This window comes from Notothenia rossii (genome assembly GCF_949606895.1).
Source record: "Notothenia rossii genome assembly, chromosome: 3".
NCBI lineage: Eukaryota > Metazoa > Chordata > Actinopteri > Perciformes > Nototheniidae > Notothenia > Notothenia rossii.
The window spans coordinates 7,349,012-7,368,976 of NC_136901.1; the positions used below are offsets into that span (position 1 = coordinate 7,349,012).

At 42.0% G+C, this 19,965-nt stretch overlaps 2 protein-coding genes across 7 annotated transcripts in view; one reads left to right on the forward strand and one right to left on the reverse strand.

The window, feature by feature from the left end:
- Positions 1 to 19,351, reverse strand: part of LOC307034296 (rho GTPase-activating protein 6-like) — a 56,354-nt gene extending 37,003 nt beyond the window's left edge. For all 3 annotated transcript variants that reach the window (XM_079673064.1, XM_079673063.1, XM_079673062.1), the window contains exon 1: positions 18,686 to 19,351. In XM_079673064.1, coding sequence (XP_079529190.1) covers positions 18,686 to 19,174 — 489 coding nt within the window. In that variant the 5' untranslated portion in view covers positions 19,175 to 19,351. The remainder of the gene's footprint in view (positions 1 to 18,685) is intronic.
- Positions 1 to 19,965, forward strand: part of LOC307034294 (FERM and PDZ domain-containing protein 4-like) — a 382,085-nt gene that overhangs the window by 293,291 nt on the left and 68,829 nt on the right. The window lies entirely within an intron of this gene.

Genomic DNA, 19,965 nt, shown 5'->3' on the forward strand with positions numbered 1-19,965 from the left:
CAATTTGGATAAATAGGGTTTGCACAAGAAATAGGGCAGCTGAGTGACGAGTCTGGTGAGTGTCACAGGTTAGTTGTACTCAGTACGTGGACAAGATAGTTTGTAAAATGATACGTTTGGAAAACCATCGTAATGCCAAATCAACATCCAAAGGACAAATATTTAAAACCGACTGTGCCACATGGGATTGGAAGAATTGATTCAAACTGCATTTAGAAATCCTCTCATTTAAGGAAGAATGTGAAGAAGAAACAACAAGTCTGCCTCAAACTGCGAGGACAAGCTGTCATTTGTCCACGGAGTAATCTCACGTCATCTATTTTCGAAGCTGTTGAGGAGAAATTGATTGAAACCAAGATAGGTGGCGTAGGAATCTGAAACATTTGGCCAAGTCTTATACAAACGTTCTTATTGTAGTCCGCCTGTTGATTGCCCATTTTGTTTCACCAAGCTCTCCAAACAACGCTCGCTATCAAATGTCAACAGTCATTCATCTTATACAAATGCTTTTGTTTCTGTTTTGGGTCATTTCCTGTCGTTGGTTTGAATGCATCAAATGAGAAAGCTCCTTCAGGTTGACGTCAGATGAATAGCTTTTTAAGTAGATGGAGAAACGTGTTTATTTTCCAAACAAAGGTAGGTAGTAGTCTTGGTCTTAATCAGAGCATGATATATATGTTTTCAAATATGTAACTAGTCTGACATGTTCTCCCCCCAAGACCAGCATGTGTTTCTGTCAGCTTGCATACCTCAGAGCCTTTGTGCTTTCATCACCACACTTTTAGTGACGTCATCTCAAAGTGAGAAAGAAAAGTTGTTCGTGTAGACCGCCTATGTGTTTTTCCACTCATGTGTGTATGTTTATGTGTCTGGCCTCATCTGTCCGTCTCGCCGTCCATGTGGTGATCTGACCTCCCGCCCCTCTCACTCCATCTTCCCGCTGCCGCTCTGTCAGCTTGTTTGGATGACTGGTCGGCTGGCAGCTTTCCTCCGGAGAATCCCTCAGTGATGCTGGGGAGAGTTTTTATTTGGGTCAGGTGCTTTAAAGACTGGAACTAAGCAAGAGAAGGTCGTCTCTGATCATTTTCTGGCTTGTTTGTTATCTAACCATTTCACAGTGTATATTTAAAACATTTACTTTTGAATTTTTCTTTGTATTTATTCATAATTTTTCATTTATTTATCACTTTACGAATTATGTATTTATTTCATGTTAAAAAATTTTTTATTATTGTTTTGAGTCATTTATATATATTACAAAAATCGATATATTATTTTTTATCTTGTTTTTTTTCCTTTTTTTTAAATTATTTTTTATTTAATGTATCAATTACAATGAAAGCACTTGAACATGAATGATGTGAATCCTGGGAAATTAAGTACCCTTATATAATAAGGTCTGTTTTCATGTACCTTGTCGTTCAGCTACAGCTCCTCCACCTTAAAGCACACACACAACACACACACACACACACACACACACACACACACACACACACACACACACACACACACACACACACACACACACACACACACACACACACACACAGTGTCCTCCACCTCCCACGCCTCCTTAATGTTTTCTGCCACAACAGTTGCCATGGTGTCTAAGCTCACCAGCTGTATCGAACAGAACAATAACAAGATCGTGTGTATTTCTGTGATAGTGTGTGCATGCCCACATGCGAGCATATATTATGATATCATTTAAACCCAGTAATATGCCACGATCCCTCAGAAACCATAAATTATGTCATTAACATGTTTTCAAATACTAGTGCAACGTCAAGTCTGAAGAATATGGTTCTAACTATTGTAGTTTTATAAAAAATGCAGCCGTTCACAAATATGTTTACATCAAACTGTAGAGAAAACACTGAAAAAGGCCGTGGGAAAAATAATTGATGAGATTTCTGTATTATAATGCTGCGTACTGGCAGCAGAAAATAGCCTTTTCTTGTTGCCATAGCACCACAAAGAATTATGGGAAACAGAGGGCGAGGTGAGATCAACAGGAGCTTAGATACAAAACACAACATAATTGTCTTTGGTTTTTAAGAAATGTAGTTTAAAAAGATGAACTCCAAATCTATAAATGGAACTATACATATTGTGGAAAAATAACATCTGTATGTCTCCGATGAAAGTATTCTTATGCCTAAAATGTATTTAATGTGTGATCCACATAACGCAGTGAAACTTTATTGTCTCTCTCTTGCAAACTAAAAAAGGTTTTCCCACAGTGAGCCTTTGCAGACCATTTACATGCACTAAAACCTGTATGACACACTACAGGAGAGGGAAGACCCCAACATGCATAATAGGGCCCCTTTAATACAAAGTGACAGCACATGAAGAGATGCACACTATGAAAATCAACACAAAAACTCTGTCTTCTCTCTTTTGTCCCCTCCCTCCTGACGTGCAGGCTTTAGACTAACTCCTCAGTAAACTGAAGGAACAACCGTTGAGGTCTTTCTCTCTCTCTCTCTTTCTCTCTCTCTCTCTCTCTCTCTCTCCCTCTGTGTTGAGTGAATCTTGAGCTTCAATAATAGAATAAAATGTCCAATGAGTGATGTGACGTCGGTGCTTTGGCTCGGCCTCCTCAAACTGAAGGATAGCATCTCTCTCGGCACGTTTGTCCAAACACTTTGTGTGTGTGTGAATCTGCCATCATGGATGTTTGGGATTAACAGCCACTCTGGGACTCGCATTATGCTCTGAGTTTGACTTTACGAGTATTTTAACTATATAAACTCTAATAAACTAGACTTTTCTTTTGGTTTGAAGTATTCCGAGTCCAAGATGTTGGCCCTGGCATTACGTAACATTAACAACTGTGCCCCCAGGGGCCCGAAAAGCTCAATGTTCATTGTGTGTCGTACAGTTTTCAGTGATGTAATTAATGGCAAATGTGCACTACTAAAAAACATTATGAACTGAGGCATTATAGAGAAATATGTTTTGCAAGAGCAATGTGGATATTTCAAAGTAGAGGGGTGACATTTGTTGTGTTTCTGGCTGCAATTTGGATAAAAACTTAGAGTAAGGTTTGCACAAGAAATAGGTTACTTAGAAGATAGGTGTAGAAATGTGTTTTTGTTTGGGGTGACAAACTCAATTTCTTCGCGGGCCACATCAGCATTATGGTTGCACTCAAAGGGCCGGTTGTACCTTTAAGACTATATAAATAATGTAGTATATTATATGATTACCTCTGAATTGGATTATTATCGGATAGGGTATTAACCTCATAATTAACTACGTCTGAAAGAAGAAATAATTGCAAGTCTCTTCAGTGCGCATGTCACAAAACGAGATGCATTGTGGGACATGTAGTTTATCGGCAACGTGCTTCTGTAAAGTGGCATGTAGATTCAAGATTCAATGTAACCGTATAATAAACTTATTATATTCTTTGCAAGCTCTTGTGGGCCACATAAAATGAGGTTGTGGGCCGGATTTGGCCCGCGGGCCTTGAGTTTGACACCCCTGGTTTAGACTGTCTCAGAAAGTTCCTTGCAAGGAGTGTCCCTGGGACCTCTAACAATTGATCTAGCCATTTAACCTCAGGACTTAACGTAATCATAGTATAGCGCGATCAAATGTCATTCCTTGCCAACAGCTATAGCAATCAGTGACATATTGTGGACAGTTTGCTGATAGGTGATGCTCATCCAATCGCCTGCTCACATGGAAATGAGTTTGCTGAGCGTTGCCAGCGCTTTGTCTTATGCAAATCCAGTTTAATAAAATCCCTCAAGCACCTGAGGCGAGGACATATGAGTGGCTGAGTATAACACACTCAACTGCCTTCATTATTCTGCTTGTTTGCTGTGATAATCAGCATTAATACTTTACCTGTTTCCAATTCGAATGCACATGATTATTATTATTATTATTATTATTATTATTATTATTATTATTCAGGTGTTTCTGGCCGCAAGTAAAATAAAAAGGTTGACTTATCTTCCAACTCTTCTTATTCTCTGTTTAGACTCATCACTTTCTCCATTTTGTGTATTTTGGTACAGTCCGTCCCACGCTTTACCCCGTTCCACCTCACCTTGCTCTTAATTGTTCCTTGTATTTGAACAATGGAGAGCAGCTGATGCAGTGTCAGTGTTAATCCGTCAGTGTGACTTTGGTCAGGCCTCCTATGGACTGTGAACTAATTTGAACCCTTAACCATAACAAACGAGCACAAGTGACACTGCTTGGACATACCCTTCATCTATGTTTATCACTGTGTGTGTTTAAGACTCCCTTTACAAGAATGCACACGTGTATTTATGTATGCATACAGTGAGTGCATGCCTACATGTGCATGTGCATCCACAGACACTATGTTCAGTGTGTTAGCTTAGCTGTATACACAGTGTATGTGTGGCTGTGTGTGATCTCTGCAGTATGCAAGTCACCTGGCCTAAAGCATATCAAACCTTTATCACAGTCAAACTGAGCGGCCTCAGTTCAGGGTGTAAATATTTAGTCTGCAGTATAAACACAGCAGCCTTCTAAGAATGCTCTGTTCTCAAGTGACAGCAAGGATTCTTTCCCACGTCACACAGATAATATGGGATAAACTGTGGAATCATCCCAAAATGCAACATGTAAATTACATTTTAAAAATATGCATGGAGACGAATCTGTTCCTTGGAAACAGGCTTAAAAAATGTAAGGTTTTATGCGCTTCTATTTTTTTGTTATTGTCAAAAAATCTCCAAATCACCTTTTTAAATCCCAGTAATTTCCCAAGGCAGTTGGTATTGTGGGGTTTAGTCAAACACGAGTTTAGCATAGCATTTGTTTGGGACTATTTCCCGCTGTGGATGAATACACATGGCAGCAGGAGGGTGTATGTGGCACTCAAAGTTACTAATGTGACGATGGCAAAGACGAATGAACTATATCTGGATTAATTTGTGGGATTTATTGAAGTTAGGAATCATTTTAAACAATGACAGGGTTGAGCTTTATTTACCACACAAACAAAAGTTAAATTAATGTTTGCAAACCCACTGAAACGCATATGTATTAAAGAGGTTTTACATTTCTCCAACAGTACTGCCATGTTAACGTGAGCTTCACCTGTGTGTGTGTGTGTGTGTGTGTGTGTGTGTGTGTGTGTGTGTGTGTGTGTGTGTGTGTGTGTGTGTGTGTGTGTGTGTGTGTGTGTGTGTGTGTGTGTGTGTGTGTGTGTGTGTGTGTGTGTGTGTGTGTGTGTGTGTGTGTGTGTGTGTGTGTGTGTGTGTGGAAGGATGAGAAGAAGAAGTAGAGTAAAGACAGGAGGTGGGGGTCAACAGATCCATCCCTTCTCTGTTTCTGTCGCTGGAATGCAGCTGGAATCCAGCTCGACTCCCCTGTTGGCTCCGCCCACACTCCCACCACCTCATATCATGCTAGACACACACACACACACACACACACACACACACACACACACACACACACACACACACACAAACCTTGGCTTTGCACTAACTATTCCCTCTGTTAGGTCATTTTAACCATGAAGTAAGTGGTTGCCTGTTCCAACCTGTCCAGCTGATGTTCAGCCTCATGCACACTCCTTTTGTTCTTTGTGTGTGTTTGTATGAAGGTAGTATCTCTCCTTTTCGCTATATTAAAGAAATCCTGCATTAATAGTGACGTTTTAAGGCTTTTTTCCCGCAATACTTTTCCACAGCTTATACGAAATACGTTTCAAGGATGTATTGTGACACAACTTATGCACACAAATCCTCTTCCACACCTATCCATAATGTCTCATTATGCGGCCAAATGTTAGGTGAGTTTAGGTCTCATGTAGATGGCATTTTGTACCTCTCAACATCTTTACTGCTATTTATCATTTCAGTCGAGGTTCTTCTTTTTTTTCTCTTCAATTGCGAGAACTAGCGCTAACTGCGTCAGAGCCTTTGAACATATAAACTATCTCCTGATGCTTACGTTTGAGAAGGATGCTGTCTTTGTTCTCGCTCCTACAGCCACGGTCAGTGCCGTGTTTACATCACTGTCGCCATGGCAACAAACAGACAGAACCTCATAGTCACAGACAGGGGAGTCTGCAGGGTTGGATTCAGGAAATCCATGAATGTAATATTATAATTAATATTATATAAACATAAGAAGTTGAGGTAGGATTAAGCATCGCAAATCTTCAATATCCAACAATTGCTTTCTAGCCATGCAGAATTATACAAATGTGTTTCATGTGTTTATGTAAAAAAGGCTTGAAACACCACATGAATTATACAGTTTACCAGCATCCTTAAATCCAGTGTAGATTTCCATCTAAATCCTTTGAAGCGCACTCACTGAACCAAATCCAAACATATATTTTGTAGAGTTATGATTTTCCAGCACTTTTCAATAGCAGACTGTCTTCGCTGTCAGCATAAAGCAGAAAATAAAGAATGCATAACTTCATAAAGCAAAAATTGGCACGAGAACATGCAGGTAAAAGTTCACAACCTAAATTCAATCTACACACTGCACATCTACACACACACATGTTGCTCTGCGGTAAGTCCTTTCGGAGCCTATTAAATCTCCATTAACACGCAGCCTCCCTGCTAGCCTGAGCTAATCCAACCCAGGTGTGTTTGTGTTTGTGAATGTTTTTACCCCATTTCTCCACGGCTCTTTCCCTCCCGCCACTTTCTCCCCCTCTCTTACTCTCTTCATACTCTCCTTTTCATATCTCTGCTCCAACCAAGCTCTCCGTGTACCACGCTCTCTTCTTTCAAACCTGGCAGCCAGCTCTGCGACTGCCAACGTCCTCCAATTAGGTCAAATTAAGGCAAATTTCAGCTCGCAGCGGGAAACCAGACTGACACACCTCTTTGTGAACCGCATTAAGCACAGGCATCTCCATAGCCACCTACAGTTTGGAAGAGACAGCCATACATTTCTCCTTTTTGAGTCAATTAGTCTCTCTTCATCCCCGGCTTGTGTTGAAGGATCTCATTGAGTGAATCCCTGCATTCTAATTCACACCTGGGCTGCTACATCCAATCCCCCTATGTTGTTGATTTAAAGTGTCTGAGAGGGAATAACAGATAATACATTCTAATAGACAAAGCATCTGCTTTCTATTCAGCTGAGTGCCTGAGTAATGAGGCTGAAAGATGATGCACGGTGACAACAGGATTATCAAATAGCCAAAGCGATGATTTAAATAGACTTGATACACATTTCTTGAAAGAATCTGCTGCGATATATAAAAAGGAGACACAGTAGTAAACTTTGTATCAGTTTTCTTAAGCCATGTTGGCCATCGCTGCTCAAGTTCACCACCAGCTTCTTCTTCTGTTTATTGCAAACAAACCGCTGCTAGAAAAGTCAAACATATTACTTCCTGCACTGATGGAATCTTTCCAGGAAAGACCTACTTGAGGCCTGGTGTCCAGAAATGTAAAACCCCTCCTGAGCTGGCATTAAGGCTGATTTGCTCTTGTTTTCTATCAATCATGCATTAAGAGTGGCAAAAGGGAAATGTATTTATTAGAAAAAGTAAAATAAATAGCTTGAAGCCCAAAGGCAGACCCCTCCTCTAGAAAAATAAAACATTGTTTACCCAGTCTAAGTCCAAAAAGTATGGGAAATATACTGTTTTTATTAGTGGGGGGGGGGGGGATTACTGGTTCTCAAAAACGAATATCCTATGCTCACACACACACACACACACACACACACACACACACACACACACACACATACACACACACACACACACACACACAACGAATGTTCTGGGAAGGTACTCTGCAGGAGAGAATATGATCTCTGCTTGGAAGTGACGCTGTTCCCTACTAAGGCAGTACAAACACACATTGTTATGTTTGTGTGTGTGTGTGTGTGTGTGTGTGTGTGTGTGTGTGTGTGTGTGTGTGTGTGTGTGTGTGTGTGTGTGTGTGTGTGTGTGTGTGTGTGTGTGTGTGTGTGTGTGTGTGTGTGTGTGTGTGTGTGTGTGTGTGTGTGTGTGTGTGTGTGTGTGTGTGTGGGGGGGGGGGGGGGGGGGGGATGGATCCATGGGTGTTGGTGACAGTACAAACATTTCTTACGGCATGAGAATATTTTGCAAGTGTGCGATAATAATAACATTTCACCAGAAGGTTTTATTGGGTTTCACTGTAAGGAGAGAGAGTATCTGTGCACTGATTAAGTGAAGGTCTAGTGAGGTTTATTTATAATTGTCTGAAATGTGTTTTAATACATTTCAGGGACTACGATCCCACTGTTGGGTTTTCCCTCCCTGTCCAATGCATTTTGATTTGGCCCCAGCGCTGTGAAACATGTTCTGCCTGCAGCTGCTATCAGCTTGTGTGCTTGTGTAATGTTTTTGTAAGATACTTATGACACAGAGAGGCCGTGGAGACAGATGTACGCAGCTGTGACAGACCACAAGGCAGCCCACCCACACTCACACTGTGATCCATTATTTGTGCCTTCAGATAGTGCTGAATGTTCCCAAAGTCCGGCGAACTCCAGGAATATGTATTAGAAGCCTACTGGCACCCTCTTGTGGTAAAAACAACTACTTGCAATGAGTTTTTCTGCACTTCTAGAGAAAAGCCATGTGCATTTGGATGATGATCAAACATATAAGAATTGCAGAAGTGAATGTAAGAGGTGATGTATAGCTAGCCTCTATCTGGTTCTACCTGAAACTCCCAGCCTTGATTAGAAGCTTCAAAGTTATATTATGGATATGTTTTTGCCAAAGATTGAAGGGAAGCATCAGCGTAATGGGGTACGAAGACACAATCATGGTGATATCCAATGGCTTCAATATAACTCAAAATTACTGTTTTAAATGTGTTTGCCATTAACTTACACCCATCAAATAAAAGGATTTCAAATGTCGATAAGATCAAGTATTTAAAAGGTTAGATAATGTATTGCCTAAACTGACAAATTGAAATGCTTATTGGTGTACAAAAATGGCACTTTTCATAGGATTTTGGGGAAAAGTACATATTTGGAAAGGCAAACTGAGAGGCATGCAATAAAAGTATTGTGACGAAATGTACTGCTAACTAGATTTATACTTCTAAATGTATACAGTAACTTATATAGCAAATCAGTTCCTGTTTGTCATATTGGTAAAGGTGTGTGATGGAAAGTCACAAAGAGCTATTTTCTAAACGGCCACTAGGTGGCAGTAACACATTGTGATACTAATTCCCATTCAGCATTTTCAATACAATGGCTGTCTGATGAGTGGATAAAGTCTGATGTTACTCTAACTTTAATTAAACACACATCACTTTTGACCTGGAGTTAAATTGCATGAGCTGCACACACACACACACACACACACACACACACACACACACACACACACACACACACACACACACACACACACACACACACACACACACACACACACACACACACACACACACACACACACACACACACACACACACACACACACGCAACCGATACGACTCTCCCTGTCTATTTTGTGGAACTTGAGTGTTCCTCCGCTGAGATATGTTTCTATTTATAGCCGCAGAGCTCCGGCTGGGTCTAAAATGCCTGCTGTCTCTTTCTGTGTTGCTCCCTCACTGCCGCGGGGTGAGAGGTCCCCCGGTTTAAAACACTTCACTCTTCAGGGGCAAGGAGTCATATTTATGTGACATGGGTTTGCTTTCATAGAGGCGGTCACAAAGAGAGGCCTTTGACGGGAATCAGAAGAGTGTGTCCGTCATTTGTCTGAGCAATGCCGAACAGATGTTCAGAGTATAGTGTTTCTGCATCGCTGTCACTGCCTTAACATGACTTCACTTCTAATCCTTACACTGTACTGACCTCCTGACCCTTAAAGGAAACTGAACGCCAACGTTTATGTTGTGCTTCGTTGCGCAATTGAGTTACAAATCAGTGTTGCTTTGGAAAGAGTAACAAAGACAAGTCCAATTTAAATGCAGTGTTCTTTGCTCCCAGCAGATAGTGGTGACTCCTGACTGAAGGGAGGAGAGGAGATAAGAGGCTGGGAAGAAGGGGGCTCTCGCTGAAGAAAAAACAATGTGTGTCATCGTGGGAACTCAACGGCAGTAGTTACACTTGATTGATTGTGTTGGTTGTGTCCAGTTGTCTATAGTTCCCTCTACCTTCATGTACAGTAGAGAAAGTTATTTTTGCAACAGTGTGAATGAGCTGAAGGGAGGGAAGCTTTCTTAGTTATTCCAGGTCAGTTAGATTTGTTGTATGGCCTCCAACACATGAAGATGTATCCTCTTGAGATAGTTTTTGGGATGTAAATTGGGTTTAGGGTTAGACAATAACAGGAATCTACATAAAACACTGAGTTTTGATCAGCAGTTTGAAAGAGGACACTGATTTTGACGCCCTCATTTGTCCGGCGATGAAAAAGTAATGAGGAATATATAGCTTGGATTCTTCTGATAAAAGTCTGGAAATAAAAGTGAAGATTGGACAGGAGTAAGCCTCTGTGAGGAGAAATCAAAGCAGGCAGAAAAGGCATCTGTGGGAGAGGAGAGGAAGCTGGAGGGTCAGTAGCAGCAGCCCCTCTTTCAGCAGGAGCCCCCGGGGCCCCTGTGTGAAGCCCTGACCTGGAATTCCAAATAAATAATTCCCTAAACCTCAGCACTGAGCGGGACTCACACGCTGATGGGGGTGCACCAAGCTAAATGCACAATAGCTGCAAAACCACGGCTTATTTGAACGAGTTGTGCAAGTATGTGAGGGTATATTTGCTCACCAGACTTGATAATTCATCGAGGTAACACTAACAGGTATTAACTCTCATTGTTTATATTACGTCTGTGAGGGCCGCATGTCCTCGGCTGCACTCGGGTGGGAAACAGAGCCAGATTCGGTAGCTCGATCACATCAAGCGCACGATTGCATCTTATTCCTTTGGGCTCATTTTTCAGCAACAGGATATGAACATTCAGTTTCCTTTTTGATATTCTTTATGAAGAAAAACATAAATAAATCTCCACAGATCCTGAGCAAAATGTCAGGATGTAGGAATTATCTTTGTTCATGTTATTCTCAAAATCTCATTTGAATTCATAATGCAAAATTGTCCACATTCAGGATGGAGATCAACGGTTGATTTGAGGAGTCTGGCTTATTAACTACTAAAATACAATAAATATAATAGAAATAAAAACAGGAACAGTAAATAAATACAAATCATTGGTAGAAAGATAAATTGAGTATTTGATGCATATACAATATAACATCCTATATACATTCTACAAATGTGCAGTTTATTTTATTGAATATTTAAATTCCAATGCAATTTGATCTTTATTTATATTAATATTATTATGCCAGATTTCACCTAAAAGCTTATTTCCATCTGCATCTGGATCAACCGTACATGCGAGAAGCACATATCTACTCTTCTTAGTGTACTGTATGTTTCTTATGTATGGGAACATCTGTAATACAACATCAACAAAAATCCAATTTACTCAACTATTCTTTTTGTTTTCTATTTTCCTCTTACTGTTCCAAGATTAGACAAAGAGCAGTTGTGTGCGAGATGTTGTGAAAGCTTTTTTTCCCACAGTGAGTATCCTATCTCCAGGGTTTACACTGATTGAGACAAATACATAAATGGGAAGTTGTAAAGCTAACACACCATGGCAGATGTGCGGGGATCCTATCCATGCCTTGCCTCTGGCCTGTGACAAACCACATTAGAGAGGACATTAGTGGACACAGGGGTCACTGTAATGCACACACACAAATACACAAGGGGATGGCCCGTTCATGTCTTGAAGACTCAGAAGTGCACAATTAGATCATCCACCCACTGGCTTTGGCTCTCTCCCACACACACCAAAACACATTAATACACACTAAAAGTAACTCAACACTGTGAGGTTTAATCTGCACCAGGCACAGATATTCTGGCTGCGGAAATTAATGTTTACTTTTCAGCCGTCTCTATTTCAAACTGCTCTCTTTTTTCCTTCATTGTTGAGAAAACATCCCAAAGGAGTTGTGAGATTGCAAAAGCAAAACACTGCCAAACAAGCCCCGCTGTTTCATATGGTTCTTTTCAGAGGGATATCATGCAAAACTGGTCCAAGAAATTGCCCCTTGAGGTATCGTGTTCCTGTGCACAATTGAGAAGAAGCTTAACATATTGTTCACACACATTATGGTGGAGTCTGCCGTCCAGGTTACATCTCATTGGAAGAAAATGTTGATGTCGTACCATATAGATGACTAAACTGCCTTTTGTGCTCTGCTATGTGAGTTTCTGAGTCTTTTATGGCACAACACAAGAGAAAGGGCACTGTTTGTTTTTTAATCTCATAACAAACTAAGTAAAAGCTTGTAACTTTTGAAAGATGTGATTAGTGAGATACCATTACCTTATCTGCTGGAAATGCTAAATGATAATCAGTCAATTATTTGCTGATGGTCACTTTTGAAGGAAAGACATCGTTTAGTCGGTTTTGGCCCTGCAGTTTCATAGTTGTCTTGGAGAACTCTCTCTGGAAGGATCTTTGGGATTACAGACCGTTTACACACAAACACCTATAACACACGACAAGAAAGGCGAAAACCCCCAAAAGCACAATAGGGCCTCTTTAAGATCTAGCTTTACAGGCTAGTGAGCTTCTCACTGTCTCCTCTGGTGTGTCATTTGTTTATTTTAGCCGTACCAAGAAACACACGTCCTGTGTACAACTTAGAGTGCCCCCATCACTCTCTGTGCTTGATTTACCTTGAGTGTCTCGGTCCTTTGAAAACATGAATCAATCGGGCTTTTAAGGAGCTACAGTCAGCAACCAGGCCCATTAACTTAATAAGGACTATAATCAAACTACAGCGCAGGCAGACCCACATGCTCTCCTCTCCCAGGAGGGGACCTGTACTAGAACGCACTGCGGAGGTCATCTATCATAACTATGAATATATATAGAAAGAAACCACACATTACAACAATGAAGGTATATTTTCATCAGATGCGACCTCCCTATCCACCATGAACCAGTGCTGTAGTGACATATCCTGCATGATCTATGCTGCAGATATGATCTTTACATCTGAATAAAAAGACAAGAATACTCCCACCAGATCAGACTATGACTTTTACCCCTTTCACACCAAGGCTTTTCCCGTTCTTGCTCCGTGCTAGAGCTTTTCTGGTTCAGAACCGGTTCTTTGGTTCAGCTCCCGCTCTGTTCACACCGCTCAGAGCCCGACTGGTGCTGCGTCATTGCGTCATCGTTTGCGTATTGAAATGAACTTATTGCACATATTAAACCTGGAACTAACAAAGCTTAAATTATTGCCTATAAAAACAACATTACACAGGGTTAGGCTTTTTGTTGTTGTTAGAGGTTGATCTCGCCCCTGCCCCCGCCTCCGACGTAAGCGTGACGTATGCGGTGCTTGCTTTCTAGACCGATAACTTTTACCTCATTCACACCAACGGTGTTTCAGGGCCGGTTCGGAGCTGGAGCTTGAAAAGCCACGGGTTTTCCTGTTCACACCGCAGCGGAGCAGCCTCTTAGCTCCGGAATCCGGTTCGTTTCAAGCACCAAAAAATTGTCCGGCCAGAGCAAAAGCCCCACATACGTCACGCTTACGTCGAGGCGGGGGCAGGGGCGGGATCAACTCCTGAACAACAACAAAAAGCCGGCGTTTTATGCAGTTTGTACACAACGATGGAGAAACTTAACAAGCAGCAGTGGTCCACTGAAGAGACCAGCTACCTACTGGGAATCTGGTCTTCTGAAGAGGTACAGAGGAAGCTGGAGCACAATCGGCCACTGTTGTTGTTGTGTGAGCTGTGAGGGGTTTCCGCGCAGTTTGGCTTTATGAGGCAGGCACGCAAACGGTTACGTCATGACGCAAACGATGACGCAATGACGCAGCACCAGTCGGACTCTGGGCAGTGTGAAAAGAGCCGGAGCTAAACCGAAGAACCGGTTCTGAACCTGAAAAGCTCTAGCACAGAGCTTGAACCGGAGTTGCGTTGGTGTGAATGAGGTATTTTTGGTGCTTGAAACGAACCGGATTCCGGAGCTTAGAGGCGGCTCCGCCGCGGTGGGAACAGGAAAAAACGGTGCTTTTGATGCTCCAGCTCCGAACCGGCCCTGGAACCGCGTAGGTGTGAAAGGGGTATTTGAGACAACTGATCCAAATCAGAATCTACCGGCTGCAAGCCAAGAGAGTCCTCCTGTGCTCCATCACGGTTCCAGTGTTTTGACAGAAGCTCTTGCAACAACATGATGATATCCTATATTTGACTGCTTGATCCATCTACTCACCCCGCGCTCTTGCTACAGTGAATCTGTTTAATTACACCGAACAAAATAACTGTATCTCTAGATTTGTGAAATCCTTTGGCTGAAATGTCCATGATAGTGTGAGATATCTTTTGAGTGCAATTTGGGACAAGCATTCCACGGATTGCGAAACATCAAGGTCTTGTTCCTCCAACGCAGCCTCCTCTCTTTGAGGAAACTTAGGGAGGACATGAGGGAGGAAAGGCGAAATATATAGATGATAGGTTCATAAGTTCAAACAAGAGAAACATATAAAAAATGTGGATATTGCATTTCCAAATCTCAAATAGATGGATAAATGTATCCCCATTGCATTGCTATTTTGTTTGGTTTACTTGCAGTCGTTGAACCAGACGAAGAGTAAGGTGTTTGTAATTTAGTATTTATTGTCATTGTTGTTATGCATTATGGACTGTATGTGTGAGACGATCATGTCAGATCATGTGTTATCATTGTTATAAACACTTTAATGTGGACTTTCTGGTCAAAAGCACAACTGTTGGCTCCTGGCAGAGAGCCATGGCCCGTGTCAACGCCCCGGGATGTGTAGTTCACAGCATTAGTCATGTGCAGCAGCTAATGCTGAAATGTTTCATAAAACATGAAGGCGGAATCAGAATGCGTGATTTCTCATTAATGAAACACTACGCCTGCAGCCTGAACATGTCTTTACTTCCAACACAGATGTTATTTTAATTAGATATTTCAAATACCTTGAAGGGGGGTTTTCTCAGGAAACGCAACCCAATAACCAACAAACTGTCTCCAATTGATTGTGGATTGTAGAGATAGTTATGAACATTGGAGAATGTGGTCAATATTGCCTATTTCTTCAGTTGTTTTTTGAGTGTTACCTGAAACATTATTGACCTCGTCAGTGGAGTCCTTTGGGTCCATCTTCTCTGGTTCATGAATATCTGTTTTACATGTTATACCAATCCAGCCAGTGAATGTTGAAAAGTTGGAGTGAATGACCCACCAACGTTTCTATGTAGGCAGTGACGCTTCCATGGTTTAAAAAAACATATTTGGGGATCTTAAGTAAGCAAATGTGACCAAATCTCAAAGTGTGTTTCTCCGAGCTCTGACTACTCTGACGTGGTTTGGCAATGACACATAAACATAAATCAGCATGGGGGCATCTAGAGAATTGAAAGAATGGTAACAACTTGTCAGTGACTGCATTCAAATAGTGGCACTTTAATAAACACTCATAATTTGGTGTTGTCTCGCCACCTCAAAGGCTTTTTTTATGGGAGAGAGTTTGGCTGCTCTGATGTCAAACAAACCGTCTCACTTATAATTCATTTAAATAGAAATCGGTAATCTCCTAAATTCCCTAATGTCAGGATCGGGGTTTAGACACAGAGCTAATAGAACAGAGGGGTTTTGCTCTGTATGACTCTGAAATAACCACCACCATCTTGGGTGTCACTAAACCAATCAAAACAGATCAGCTCGAGGATTATGAACACTAATAGCAGCTCTTTAGCTTTTACGGCTAACATTACCTTACTTGATGAGATTACTGGAGAGGCCAAAAAAAGCAGACACTTTTTCTTCTTTCCACCACTTTTCCTCCAACTCCACTATGTGTTATTAGATCTGATTGTGATTATGAATGCATGTCAAATACATGGCAAGAAGTCAAATCCCTGACCTCCGTGAACCCCGTCTAAATTCCTCTGTTATCAAATTAGTAGCAAGTTTTTTTTAGGAATGATTTTCTTCACTTACTAAAGCATTAGGGTAAGTGGATCTAAAAATAAACCGTACAAAGTCAACATTCTGGCACCCCATAAACAACCAGGATTAAATTAGCCGACCACTGTTTCCTCTCTGCCTCAGTGTGTGAGTGTATGTGAGCAAGAAAACGCAAAAGGACCATTCAGCTTGTGTTTCACATGCTGAATCCACTCTGTAAGAACCTTCACTGTTTTTATAGTTGAGCTATTCTGCAAGAACATGCTGATTTGATGTCCAACTCAATCACTTCTCAAGAAGAAACCACTGGCTGTAATAACACACAGGGTACTTTCTGAACGCGGTTTTTTTTTTTTTGCGTCATTGTTCTTTCAACACCAACAACCCGACGATGGAAAAATGGTCGATTATGCAATCATGGCCAGTAAAACTGTCAGTTGCTGCTTTTTGTATAAACTATCACATCTCTACTTCGTCTCTTCCCCCTCCATCTGCGTCTCTGCTCATGTCTCCCTCCTTAAAAAGGCATAGCACGAGACAAAACTGCACAGGTTGCCACACACACATTTACACTTACGCATACACACACACACACACACACACACACACACACACACACACACACACACACACACACACACACACACACACACACACACTCACACTCACACTCACACTCACACTCACACTCACACTCACACTCACACACACACACACACATAGCAAAAGGGACCTTCTAGCTACTGGTAGAGCTCGTCTACTGTATTTTGATGCAATTAAAGGGGCCCTATTATGCTTTTGGGGTATGTAAATGTTCTGCCAAGGCTAAAAGGCCCAAGTTCCAAGGAATTGGCTCAAAACGTTTTTTTAAAGCTGCTTTGGTCTAATTTTGACATTTAAAAAGTGATCCCTTTTAATATACAAATTCAGTATTGCATTTCCAGAACATCTATTACAACTATAGAGGATTGCATACATATCGGCTACCATTGGCTTGCATTTTTGTCAGGATGCTATGACAATGAACTTGCAGAATCTAAAATCATAATATCACCACCTTCATTCATTCAAGACAAATTACTTTACTTAATTTTAAGAACAGTGCGAAATAAATCTCTAAAATCTGCTACATTCCGATCATAAAGTCTTTGTTTTCACTTCATTTTGGGGTTTAACTTCACACCCAACCGTGTGTGAAACCCCTCAGCAGACCAGCAACACTTCTTGGCTCGGTATTTTTACAAATACTCTGAGGTGCAGTAACTTTGTGGTCCAGATTGTGCTAATGACTCCAAACTGATGGCCTCATGTTATCCCCTGTGGGCCGTAGCAGGGGGGTACGACATGGAAAATAGAGCTGCAGCGGTGGGAAACTCCTTGACATCTCAGAGAGGAAGAGAGGTAGGTTGATGCGTGTGTGTGTGTGTGTGTGTGTGTGTGTGTGTGTGTGTGTGTGTGTGTGTGTGTGTGTGTGTGTGTGTGTGTGTGTGTGTGTGTGTGTGTGTGTGTGTGTGTGTGTGTGTGTGTGTGTGTGTGTGTGTGTGTGTGTGTGTGTGTGTGTGTGTGTGTGTGTGTGTGTGTGTGAGAGAGAGAGAGAGAAAGAGAAGCACACTGTAATGAAGTGAAGAGGAGAGTGTGAAGCTGCTTTTTGTACCAGGAAATTATGGGATAGCTGTTTGAGGGCCGCATGGTTTTGACCCAGTGACCACTAGCAGCCGTGAGAACCGAGTCCCGGGCCATGTGTCCTTAAGTCCCTCACATCAGCACGTACACATAAGCAAAACACAACGGCGGAGTGAGAGGGTCCACACAGCAGGGAAATTATCATACCTTCTCACCAGTCCATGTGGACCTGTGCCAACTATGCAGCCTATAAAGCCCCCCCGCTAAAAGTAAGTCGCCCAAGTATGTTTTGGTAAGGATTTCATGCGTTGCCTTCCCCTTTTTCACACTCAATTTGAAGCCTGTATGAAGACAAAAGCCCAATGACGGCAACAGTAGGAGGGGAGAAAGGGATTTTGAGGGACAAACTTTTGTTGGATTTATTTAATCCTCAGATCTGTATGAGAATTTCCTAGAAGTGCTTTTTGTGTAAGGTGAGACTGTTAAAAGGACTGAAAACAGAAAAGAAGAATCCAGGTAATAAACATGAAGCAATTCTGCCCCTTCTCCGTTTTAATTACCCATGTGGCCTTGGGCAGGACCAGGACAACTGTAGTGGTTTGATACTGGACGGCTTCCAGGTGTCAGCGAGGGGTCAGCACTCCCTCTTCAAAACCCTAAAATTCCACCATCTCCACGCACCTGAAGTAATGATGTCTGATTTGATACAGTGGAATTCCAGATGGAGTACAAGAATAGAACATGCTTTTTTAGAGTCTGGCTGTGTTAAAACAGAGCAGCAGATGTGTCTTCTGGCAGGACTTCTAGCAGAAATAAACAAAGTCTGCTGATTGTTTTTATTATTTCCTGGAGCTGCGATATAGACTTGGTTTACACTATCAAGGGAGTTGAACCTATACATTCATGTTAGTCACTTTTCTATACTGACACCTTTGTAGTATAAGTTTTCCAACAATAATAAGGCCTGGAGTCCATAGAGGAAAATACACTTTTCCTGCAGGACGACTGCAAGACCACAACGTTTGCACTGCTCTGTAAAACTTTTAAAACATTACCTCTGATTTCCACACCACGTAAGCGTGAGAGCTGGGCTGCTGCACCTTCCTCTGAAGCCACCTCCGCGGGGAGAACAGTGTGCCGGTGCTCCCGGTTGGTGTCGAACCGGGCCCCCTCACCAGAAACGGTAAATCCCCCGCAGTATTCCTTTTGGGGCGCTTCACTATATCATAGTCAAAATGGAAGTTTGAAGATGGGGAAACATCCAAAGGTATGGAGGGAGAGGATATGGACGGCGTAATGGGCTCTTTAAGTGTCGGAATCCTCGTGCGTAAAGCCGGTTTCACATCCAAGCGCTCCGAGGAAGCACCTGTGTCCAGAACTCTGGAGAAATCTGCGGCTATTATTCCCTCCGTCGCGGTGTCACAGTGTCGTATGATAGCCGGGTCCAGGCTCCGGGTTTGGCGTAGCCTCCGTTTGGTAATGGCTTTGGAGGCAGGAGAGGAGCAGGAGAAGACGCTGTTGAGGAGTCCTTGAGCGGCAGACATTATGTTGGATCTCCTGCTCAAAGATGCCCCCCTACAACTAAAAGAGTTTAGTGCTTCCCCATCAGAAAAACAAGTCAAAGTACACGCTGGTAAGGAGCAGGAATGTGCAGCATCTGGCTGCAGACGCTGCGCAAAGTGGAAAGTCTCCTTTCCCTCTCAGTGTGTTCCTCTGCACGCTGGTCATTCCCAGACTGGAGTGAGAAGAGTGTGTGTGTGCAAGAGTGTGGGAGGGGCAGGGCGGACTGGGACTAAAAATCCGCCCGGGAAACTCGACCGGCCGACCGGTACCGCTAGTCAATTGTCAAAGGGGGATCAGAAAATGTAAGACCAGTGCTTGCATACTGTATTCAGTTTATTAACCATTTACATATCAAAAATTATATTCTGAAGCACTTGGAGTTTACTTTTAACTATACAGATGAGTTGCATTTAGAAAGTCAACTTAAGACCCCTATTTGTCCTCTTCTTCATTGTTACACTGTAAATGACTTCCTGGGTGATCAGCCAAAATCCATTTATGAAGGCATGCATTTGTCCTCATTTGCCTGAAACAATGTGTACCACTTACTAACTGTGTCCTGCTGCTTCTGCAATTAAAAATGTGGGGTAAGATATGCTTCTATAATTAACAAGCTCATTTCGTGAAGGTAATTAGGCGAGTAGACAGACATAATCATCAGACAGGCAGAAGGTCACGCACTCAGACAGGCTGACTTGATTTAGCAAGGGATGAAAATAGGCATATTAATTCTTGTCTCCCATTAATCCAGCTTGCTTTCTGGGAATAATGA